We start from the raw sequence: 11,956 nt of genomic DNA on the forward strand, positions 1-11,956 counted from the left end.
GGCTCCTCTCCTCTCTCTCTGGGAATGTGATGAAAGAAATAAAAGCTGAAATAAATCATTCTGTCTACTATTATTCTGACATTTCACATTCTTAAAATAAAATGGTGATCCTAACTGACCTAAAACAGGGAATGTTTACTAGGATTAAATGTCAGGAATTGTGAAAAACTGAGTTGAAATGTATTTGGCTAAGGTGTATGTCAACTTCCGACTTGAAGTTATATGACCATATAACTAGACAGTCCTCTAAGTGTGATAGGACCAGGGATTGACCATATAACTGGACAGTACTCTAAATGTGATAGGACCAGGGATTGACCATATAACTGGACAGTACTCTAAGTGTGATAGGACCAGGGATTGACCATATAACTGGAGAGTACTCTATGTGTGATAGGACCAGGGATTGACCATATAACTGGACAGTACTCTAAGTGTGATAGGACCAGGGATTGACCATATAACTGGACAGTACTCTAAATGTGATAGGACCAGGGATTGACCATATAACTGGACAGTACTCTAAGTGTGATAGGACCAGGGATTGACCATATAACTGGACAGTATTCTAAGTGTGATAGGACCAGGGATTGACCATATAACTGGACAGTAAGTACTCTAAGTGTGATAGGACAGGGATTGAATCACCTGATTCAGAGTGCTAGATGTTACATACTCTGAACATTTTCTTGTAACAACAATTCCTTTACCCATCTTAATAACAATATTATCTATGTGTCCTGACCATGATAAAGCTGCGTCCAACATGATGCCTAGCGGTTTTGTTTTTTTTCACTTGCTCTACATGCGTTCTATTCATCGACAAATTCAATTGGGGATCAATTCATAAAAAATCCTACAATGTGATTTTCTGGATTTTTTTTGCTAATTTTGTCTGTCATAGTTGAAGTGTACCTATGATGACAATTACAGGCCTCAGTCATCTTTTTAAGTGGGAGAACGTGCACAATTGGTGGCTGACTAAATACTTTTTTTGCCCCACTGTATCTTGAACCAAACACAATACATTTAGTTTTAGATATGTTCAACACCAATTTGTTCATATCAACCCACTCAGACACCATTTTTAGTTCACTACTCAGTACATTAAATAAAATAAAATTGTGTTTGTCACATGTGAAATGTGAAATGCTTACTTACAACCCATTAACCAACAATGCGGTTTTCAGAAAATACCTACAAAAAAGTAAGAGATAAGAATAACAAATATTTAAAGAGCAGCAGTAAATAACAATAGCGGGGCTAAATACAGGGGGTACCGGTAGAGTCAATGTGTCAATGTGCGGGGGGCACCGGTGTCGAGGTAATTGAGTTAATATGTACATGTAGGTAGAGTTATTAAAGTGACTATGCATAGATAATAACAGAGTGTAGCAGCAGCGTTCCAAAGGGGGAGGGCGAGAAATGCAATTAGTCTGGGTAGCCATTTGATTATCTGTTAGCTCGTTACATTCTGATGCTGCGCTATACATTGTAGAGTCATCAGCATAGAATGCCCTTCTTTGTATGCATGCTGGAAACCCATTATCAGACCATTACATGAGAAATAATCCTTGATTTGTAAAGATACCATTTTTTCCAATAATTTTCTTAACACAGGCAGCAAGCTTAAAGGACAATTATTAGGACCAGTGAATGCAGATTTTTATCTTTAGGTAGTGGAATAACCTTTGACTCTTTCTAGGCTTCTGGGCACACCCAGACATCAAGCACTTATTACAAATATGAGAGATTGGGGCTGATATTTGGTTAGCTGTAACTCTAAGCAATTTGATGTCACGATTATCTGTACCAGGTGACTTGTCATCCGAAAGAGACAACAGCATCCTTTCTACCTCTTCCCTTTCAACTTGATGAAATTCGAACATTCATTGCATCTCCTTCATGATATAATCTTTTACAAGGGTACAGTGCCTTGCGAAAGTATTCGGCCCCCTTGAACTTTGCAACCTTTTGCCACATTTCAGGCTTCAAACATACTGATATAAAACTGTATTTTTTTTGTGAAGAATCAAACACAAGTGGGACACAATCATGAAGTGGAACAACATTTATTGGATATTTCAAACTTTTTTAACAAATCAAAAACTGAAAAATTGGGCGTGCAAAATTATTCAGCCCCCTTAAGTTAATACTTTGTAGCGCCACCTTTTGCTGCGATTACAGCTGTAAGTCGCTTGGGGTATGTCTCTATCAGTTTTGCACATCGAGAGACTGACATTTTTTCCCATTCCTCCTTGCAAAACAGCACGAGCTCAGTGAGGTTGGATGGAGAGCATTTGTGAACAGCAGTTTTCAGTTCTTTCCACAGATTCTCGATTGGATTCAGGTCTGGACTTTGACTTGGCCATTCTAACACCTGGATATGTTTATTTTTGAACCATTCCATTGTAGATTTTGCTTTATGTTTTGGATCATTGTCTTGTTGGAAGACAAATCTCCGTGCCAGTCTCAGGTCTTTTGCAGACTCCATCAGGTTTTCTTCCAGAATGGTCCTGTATTTGGCTCCATCCATCTTCCCATCAATTTTAACCATCTTCCCTGTCCCTGCTGAAGAAAAGCAGGCCCAAACCATGATGCTGCCACCACCATGTTTGACAGTGGGGATGATGTGTTCAGGGTGATGAGCTGTGTTGCTTTTACGCCAAACATAACATTTTGCATTGTTGCCAAAAAGTTCAATTTTGGTTTCATCTGACCAGAGCACCTTCTTCCACATGTTTGGTGTGTCTCCCAGGTGGCTTGTGGCAAACTTTAAACAACACTTTTTATGGATATCTTTAAGAAATGGCTTTCTTCTTGCCACTCTTCCATAAAGGCCAGATTTGTGCAATATACGACTGATTGTTGTCCTATGGACAGAGTCTCCCACCTCAGCTGTAGATCTCTGCAGTTCATCCAGAGTGATCATGGGCCTCTTGGCTGCATCTCTGATCAGTCTTCTCCTTGTTTGAGCTGAAAGTTTAGAGGGACGGCCAGGTCTCGGTAGATTTGCAGTGGTCTGATACTCCTTCCATTTCAATATTATCGCTTGTATCCAAATCCGGCTTTAAACTTCTTCACAACAGTATCTCGGACCTGCCTGGTGTGTTCCTTGTTCTTCATGATGCTCTCTGCGCTTTTAACGGACCTCTGAGACTATCACAGTGCAGGTGCATTTATACGGAGACTTGATTACACAAAGGTGGATTGTATTTATCATCATTAGTCATTTAGGTCAACATTGGATCATTCAGAGATCCTCACTGAACTTCTGGAGAGAGTTTGCTGCACTGAAAGTAAAGGGGCTGAATAATTTTGCACGCCCAATTTTTCAGTTTTTGATTTGTTAAAAAAGTTTGAAATATCCAATAAATGTCGTTCCACTTCATGATTGTATCCCACTTGTTGTTGATTCTTCACAAAAAAATACAGTTTTATATCTTTATGTTTGAAGCCTGAAATGTGGCAAAAGGTCGCAAAGTTCAAGGGGGCCGAATACTTTCGCAAGGCACTGTATATGACATGGAGCCATCAGTTGGAATCAGAGCCTTCCTCAACTTGTCCACTTTGTCTGTAAAATATTCAGTAGAGTAGTTTGCGATGTTGTGTGGTTTTGTAATAAATATACCCTCTTTCAACAAAAGAGGCGGACGTGTTCGAATTCCTACCCATAATAGTGTTCAACGGTCTCCACAGTTTTTTCCCCATCACCCCTTACTTCATCAATTTAGTCCTGATTGATCGACTAACGAGGATCGCTATGGGGCGCAATTGGGCGATGTACTTCAACACAATCGCCCAACCTTCACACACACACACACCCTCTCTGTGTCTGGTTACAGTAGGCTAACGTATATCAATGGTTTTAGGAACAGCAGTAACATCAGGCAGGATTTAGGCTACCAACTGCCTAGCCAGGTGTAGCTCAATCTTGGGTGCAATGATCACGTTCCCGCACTGACTGACTGTGTGGAGTCTCATTGACTTAATGTTATGTTAGCCTACATGCTACACAAGCAAAGTTATATATAGCTGTCGGCTATATTAGCCACGACTTACCGTTCTTTGTGTAGCTTCAAATGTTGGAAGTTGTTGCGCCTCCGTCTGTAATTTTCTTCCCGCATGTTTTGCAAGTTGCAATCCGTAGTCTGTAGTTTTTTGTAGTCTTTATATCCAAAAATAATAATTTGGGGTATCATCTTTCCAAGGGCTCCATCTGAATTCACCCGCCGACGTTCCTCTGCATTGCCACACGCAACTTTTTCTCAGCTAGCACAATTTGATTGGCTGCTGTCCGATTCAAACTGTAATCCGTTAAATGAAGAGTTGATGCACTGCACACTTTATTTAATAGCATCATTTTTTATATTTTAGCTTGGGGAGGGTATCAAGTCAGTTCGAGTCAAAAGGCTCAAGTCCAAGTTAAGTCACGAGCCATTGGTGTTAAAGTCAAAGTCGAGTTGCAAGTCATCATATTTGTGACTCGAGTCTGACTCGAGTCCAAGTCATGTGACTTGAGTCCACACCACTGGTGCTTGGTATCCGGCAGTAATAGACCAGGTTGCCACGCTTGATAGCTAGCTGCTTCGCCAATGTAGTACCACCTTGTTTGAGCAAGGATCCCTGTACATATATCAGCGGTCCCAGCGTTAACGCTAACTACTTCGCAGGATCCAGATATGAATGGGAAAACTAATATAAACTTTTTGTCACTTGAATCACCAGCGTGTGTGTGTGTGTGTGTGTGTGCGTGTGTGTGTGTGCGCCATGAAATAAAGCATTACCACAATTGCTTCTGGGTTTGACTCTTTATCACCTAAAGTAATGTTCCTGTAGAAAAGTTATTGCCATAGTCGATTCTTCTATTTAGAACAACATTAAAGATGCGCTAGGTAGAAATCGCTCCACACATAGTGCACGTCGACCCTTTCCTAGATTTAATGTCAGATCTATAACTCACATTTCTATGTGAATTTGGTCCGGTGGCCCAAAAGGTTGTATATTGCAGCGTTAGAGTGATAGAGTTTCAATGAAAAGCTACCATTACAAACACATGATAAGAAAAGAAAGTAAGCGTATAATTATTTCACAAGACGTGTGTTGCAGAAATGCATGCCAAGTCATCCTCTTTTCAGACATCTTGGAGGCCATGTAAAACTCACAACTTTATATTCTCCAGTTCCCCCCTTTCTCTGCATCTGCAATCTTTCACATTACATGGCTCCCTTCCACACTTATCTAGAATGAAAATTCTATGCAAATAACTCCGATCCCACACATGTAACCCATTTACACACATGTAACCCATTTACACACAGTCACATGCACTCCCCCACATTCAGGACATAATCCAGGGCAAAACTGAGAAAGAGAAGAAGGATAAAGTAGAGCCTGTGTGAAAGAGACCAGAGCAAAATATTGATCTGTGATGGTATCAGACACCATGTTTTGACCCAAAAACATCTACAGTAATTCCCAGTGGTGAACAATGATAATATAATCCACCTTCCAGTCAGTGTGTGTGTGTGTGTGTGTGTGTGTGTGTGTGTGTGTGTGTGTGTGTGTGTGTGTGTGTGTGTGTGTGTGTGTGTGTGTGTGTGCTGAGCCAGCAGGATCCAAGGCTCCAGAGGTGTTTAGGACCACTGGGCACCTGGCACACACACAAAAACACCAGTAGCACTAACCATCCATGGCCCTGAGAGGCGGATAGAGGATGATGAAATGGGAATGTTCGCAGAGCATGAGCGAGTCACAGCACAATGAACACATCCATCTGCGGTTATATTAATCACTACACATTTATCCAATGTTGATTTTGTGTGTGTGTGTGACATACCATCTTTAAAGCAAAACTGTTTGGATATAAGATTAGGGAGTTTGTAAGGGAATGTCCATCCTATAACCAGTAATGAATGGAGATATCTATAGGTGTTCCATTAGAATTGTCAGGTAACCTTTTATGTGTATGGGGCATCCGTCACATTTAAGCTTCGTCACACAAGTAGGCAGCCATTAACCTCAAACCAAGCACACTCACACACACGAATAGACAATGTTGGGTAGGTAACTTTCTAAATCTAATCCGTTACAGTTACTAGTTACATGTCCAAAATTGTAATCAGTAACGTAATTTTTGGATTACCCAAACTCAGTAACGTAATCTGATTACATTCTGTAATGCTCTTATTAAGAGGAATTAGAAGAAGACACAAATGTATGTTACCAATTGAAGAACATCTATTGCAGGATAAATCAATGTTAAAGTTTACATAGCTGGCCATATATGGATGTTACATTTTACTTTATGGGTTGGTTATGTAGGCTTTTTCTAACTCATTGCTTTCAACTACATATAATCCAAATTTTTAATTATGTATTTACATAAAAATCTAAGTATCAGAATTCCAATCATTCCAGTAAATGTTATACCCCTTGATCTTCAAAAATAACACTTGGAAATATGGAAGTATAGATTAACCAAATAGTTTTACCTAGCATAACCTCAAAACTAAGGACTTATTAGCCAGCCCTACTCTGTTGTTTATGATTTTGTTGTCATGGAGGACTGATTGGGCTCATTGATTCGAGCTGAAAAATAAATGCTGCCCTCATGGAACGGCATGCTTTGAGCACTACTGAAAAGTGCTATTGAATGCCATAAAAATGAATGCCATATGTTGCATTTGCTATAGGCCTACTGTTAACCTTTTTGCTGGTGACACTTTTATATATTGATAATATGCAGCTGTTTAAAGGGAAAATGCACAGATGAAACAATAACAAAACGGTCGCCCCGCCTCTGTTTTGGTAAAAAGCTGAGGGATGGGCCTGGTGGAGAAATGTAACCACTCTCAGATTAAAAGACAGAGCTATGGATGCAAGGACTGACCATCCATGATATCACAATGATTGTTTTAACCATGTTATAAGGCTATACAGTGTTTGTTTACATTTACAATGTTTAAAAACATTGGAGAAAAACAAGCTTATATTTTGGGTTCTCATGGAGTGTGACAGTTAAACTAAGCTCATGAGGCAAGTTATATTCATCAAGAATCAATGGATATATACAGTACCAGTCAAACGTTTGGACACACCTACTCATTCAAGGGCTTTTCTTTATTTTTACTATTTTCTACATTGTAGAATAATAGTGAAGACATCAAAACTATGAAATAACACATATGGAATCATGTAGTAACCAAAAAAGTATTAAACAAATCAAAATAAATGTTTGAGATTCTTTAAAGTAGCCACCCTTTGTCTTGATGACAGCTTTGCACACTCATTCTCTCAACCAGCTTCATGGGGAATGCTTTTCCAAAAGTCTTGAAGGAATTCCCACACATGCTGAGCACTTGTTGGCTGCTTTTCTTTCACTCTGCGGTCCAACTCATCCCAAACCACCTCAATTGGGTTGAATTTGGGAGATTGTGGAGGCCAGGTCATCTGATGCAGCACGCCACCACTCTCCTTCTTGGTCAAAAAGCCCTTACACAGCCTGGAGGTGCTATTTGGGTCATTGTCCTGTTGATAAACAAATGATAGTCCCACTAAACACTAACCAGATGAGATGGTGTATCGCTGAAGAATGCTGTGGTTGCAATGCTGGTTAAGTGTGCCTTGAATTCTAAATAAATCACAGACAGTGTCACCAGCAAAGCACACGCACACCATCACACCTCCTCGTCCATGCTTCACGGTGGTAACCACACATGCAGAGATCATCCGTTCACCTACTCTGCGTCTCACAAAGACATGGCTGTTGGAACCAAAAATCTCAAATTTGGACTCATCAGACCAAAGGACAGATTTCCAACGATCTATTGTCCAATGCTCGTGTTTCTTTGCCCAAGAAAGTCTCTTCTTCTTATTGGTGTCCTTTAGTAGTGGTTTCTTTGCAGCAATTCGACCATGAAGGCCTGATTCACGCAGTCTCCTCTGAACAGTTGATGTTGAGATGTGTCGGTTACTTGTACTCTGTGAAACATGAATTTGGGCTGCAATCTGAGGTGCAGTTAACTAATGAACTTCTCCTCTGCAGCAGAGGTAACTCTGGGTCTTCCTTTCCTGTGGCGGTCCTCACATTAGCCAGTTTCATCATAGCGCTTGATGGTTTTTGCGACTGCACTTGAAGAAACTTTCAAAGTTCTTGACATTTTCCAGATTGACTGACCTTCATGCCTTAATGTAATGATGGACTGTCGTTTGTCTTTGCTTATTTGAGCTGTTCTTGCCATAATATGGACTTTCTAAGGGCACAAGGCGAGACCCAAATGCAGACACAGGAGGCAGATGGTTGAGCTCCGATATTTATTATACCAAAAGGGGTAGGCAAAAGGTAGGTCGGGGACAGGCGAGAGTTCATAAACCAGGTCAGAGTCCAAACAGTACCAGGTGATAGGCAGGCTCGAGGTCAGGACAGGCAGAGTGGTCAGGCAGGCGGATTTGGCGTCAGGATAGGCAAGGGTCAAAACCAGGAGGGCTACGAGAAAACAGAGACTGGGAAAAATAGGAGCTAGGAGAAACGCTGGTTGACTTGGCAAAACAAGACAAACTGGCACAGAGAGACAGGAAACACAGGGATAAATACACCGGGGACTAATGGGGAAAACAGGAGACACCTGGAGGTGGGTGGAGACAATCACAGACAACCAACCAAGACCGGTGAAACAGATCAGGGCGTGACAGACTTGGTCTTTTACCAAATAGGACGATCTTCTGTATATCAACCCTACCTTGTCACAACAAAACTGATTGGCTCAAATGCATTAAGGAAAGAAAATCCACAAATTAACTTTTAACAAAGCACACCTGTTAATTGAAATGCATTTCAGGTGACTACCTCATGAAGCTGGTTCAGAGAATGCCAAGAGTGTGCAAAGCTGTCATCAAGGCAAAGGGTGGCTACTTTGAACAATCTCAAATATAAAATATATTTTGGTTTCTACATGATTCCATATGTTTTATGTCATAGTTTTGATGTCTTCACTCTTATTCTACAATGTAGAAAATAGTAAAAAATTAAGAAAAACCCTGGAATGAGTGTCCAAACTTTTGACTGGTACTATGTACATAATTCATAAGTAAAAAAATGGATGTAGCATCTCCAGATCGACTCTTTAAGTCTATCAAAAGTGTGCTAGTTTGAGCATGTGTCCATTAGGCCTATGGATTTGTTTTATCTATCAACATGAATTAGATTGAGCAATAAAAGCCCCACTTGTATTCCATAGGCTTGGATCTGCACTAAGCAGCTGTTGCAAGACCGCATTTGGCTGTCTGGCTGTCCACTGGTTTCAAAAACAATGATTGATAGGCAGCTTAAACGTCTTGAATTCAAACATTATTGGGTTCAAATACACATTTAGATTTGTGAACAGCCATCCACAACAACCACAATCCGTAAGGTGCAAATAGCTAAATGAGAGAGCAGGAGTGTGATTCACATCCATGCGCTATATCAGTAACACTGCTGTCATCCTTAACTCCAAGCTTTTATTCAAGTTGGATAATCTTTGGATGCCGACAGCTGTCGCACCATTGCAAAACATAGCTTGGACTGTAGCCTATTCCTGCTCTTTTCCCGCAATCCATCAAACACATTTGGTGTCTCTGACTTGTGGTCAGACTCGCTCAGGTGGAACAAACTTAAACGTGCGCCTTTTTTCAATGCTGACTTGAATGTCATTGAGAAAATAGAGAAGTGTCAAATATTTTTTGCCCAAACATCCTTTCTGAATTTAAAAGTAATCCTCGAAGTAATCATCTAGTTTTTCAAGAGTATCTGTAATATGATTACAATATTTTTGCTGGTAACATAACAGATTACTGTTACCGTTTTTGTAATCCCTTACATGTAATCCGTTACTCCCCAACCCTGCGAATTGACAACATCATGAATTGGCTATTGACATGTAACATGTGCCATGACCCATGAAGCACGGGTATTTAATAGGCAGCCCAGATGAAATTCAGGCAGGTGTAGGAATTATTTGACTGAACCTAATTTTAATATTATTATTATAAAAGTCCGGTCAACTCAAAACACACGTTTTATCAACCAATATGCTACTCCTCTTATATCAGGTGTCGAAGTAGGCTAGAACACAGGCTACATGTGTAATGATAATGCGTGTGGGCCTTTAGCCTTGCCCATAGTCAGAGAATTGAGAGAACCCACCCTTCCCCTCCCGAAACCCTACGGAGCTGTACATTGGCAGGTTGACGTTTATTGTCATGAATCTTGCCCTGGAGGCAGAACTGAGCGATTCCCGCTAGATGGGCCAGCAGCAAAGTCAAAATTGGCTATATGAAATTCAAGAAAACAAAAAAAAATGTTTTGTCTTAAATCATGGCTAGGGTTAGGAATTCAAGTTAGCCGTGTGGTTAAGGTTAGGGTTAATGTTAGGGTTATGTTTAAAATCCGATGTTATGACTTTGTGTCTGTGGCAGTTGACCGCTCTGCAGAGCTGCCTCCAGAACAAGATTCATGACGAAAAACGCTAACCTGAGTAAATTTGCTGCATCAGGGTTCTTTCTGTCAGCCATTCGCTGAAAACAAAAGCAACGAGGTAGCCTTACAAAGGCGAGTGGTCGTAGGCTATGGATGCTCTACGCCCGCAGCAGCAGGAGACATACACAGATGTTCGTAGCCAAATAAACCACACCTTAGTCCACCACTGCTATTACGAGCTCCAAGTACCGCAGTCTACTCACACAAAGGCGTGGGCCACGCACTGCCACGGCACCAGACCCACTTATTCGATACACACAACACACACACACACGCTGTGATTATTTCACACACACCCAGTCTGTTATTAAATGACTAAATAAGTGGCTTACCGGGTGCTTTGTCTGCTTTATCTACTTTAATGATCTCCATTTCCCGTTGTGATTAGGTTGATCAGTGAGGGAAGTTAGAGACGGTGCGTTTCTGGAAGATGTCAGAGCTGGTCTGGTCGGGATGTGGTTCTTCTTCCCCCCTGCTTTGCCTGGCTCTGTAATCAACAAGCGTGATGGGTGAGAACAGCTGTTTTGTCAATGGCCGGACTGTCCGTGAGTCAACTGATATTGGTTATAAGTGAAGGGTAGAATGGCTGACTTGGAGATTTTGGGATGATTTCCGACCGAGCAAATTGGACGCTGTGTCTGTATTTTCTCTGTCCACGCTCGTGCATTAAACCAGTGTCCGCGCGCTGTTTATCCGGAGCTGGCTGTCCTCTCGCTTTGGTGCTGAAGTCTATGCTGCAGCTCGGGCTCCTGTGAAATACAGACGTGACGTCACGACAGACTGCCCTGCGTTACACGTTAGAAAGTGGGGGAGTCACTTCCACTATTGAATCAGTGCATCCGACAACAAACACCTGCTATATATTTTCCTAGACATTAAATAAGGCTTTTTTTCCATTTGACATAATCAAGGTGAGAATAGCTTCGAGAAAGCGTTGACTATCACGAGATAGGGTGCATCAGAGTCTGCCCAATAACATTCTCCTCGTCATAGCCTACTCTTCTGCGATTTTTACATCGACTCATTTGTATTCAGAGCACTCAGAAGTTTGCTTCTCACATAATCTAGCTGAGCTCAGAAGTCAATTTGAGCCCATGTATATAGGCCTTAGATTTCTGCTATTTTAGAAAGCTGAATATGTCTGGATAAAGAAGAAACTACAAGTCCTGTTCTTTTTCAGATATAGTCTCAAGTGATGACTCAATTGGGTGCAGATGTAGGCTGTAGAAATAAAAATATGTTCACAGGATTTTCATCAACTACGTTTAGTGTGAGTTTCCATGGTAGCACCCAAGTACAGTGATGTTACTGTGATGGGCATACTTTTGGGTGACCTGTAGGCTGTAGGGGCTTAAGGGCTGATGACATATTGCATTTTAGTTGCCCCCAAAAATATTGAAATTGAAATATGCTGAACAAAAATATAAATGCAAAATG

At 41.0% G+C, this 11,956-nt stretch overlaps 1 protein-coding gene across 2 annotated transcripts in view; it reads right to left on the bottom strand.

Moving 5' to 3' along the window:
* Positions 1 to 11,283, bottom strand: part of LOC110507309 (fibroblast growth factor 12) — a 139,027-nt gene extending 127,744 nt beyond the window's left edge. Inside the window, exons 1-2 of one of the 2 annotated variants that reach the window (XM_036965186.1) lie at positions 11,111 to 11,269; positions 10,852 to 11,006 (exon numbers count right to left, since the gene is read on the bottom strand). In XM_036965186.1, coding sequence (XP_036821081.1) covers positions 10,852 to 10,891 — 40 coding nt within the window. In that variant the 5' untranslated portion in view covers positions 10,892 to 11,006; positions 11,111 to 11,269. Of the gene's footprint in view, positions 1 to 10,851 lie in introns of both variants that reach the window. The other variant, XM_021587208.2, reaches the window with a different exon arrangement.
* Positions 11,284 to 11,956: the final 673 nt, after the last annotated feature.

This window comes from Oncorhynchus mykiss, chromosome 27 (assembly GCF_013265735.2).
Source record: "Oncorhynchus mykiss isolate Arlee chromosome 27, USDA_OmykA_1.1, whole genome shotgun sequence".
NCBI classification, from domain to species: Eukaryota; Metazoa; Chordata; class Actinopteri; order Salmoniformes; family Salmonidae; genus Oncorhynchus; species Oncorhynchus mykiss.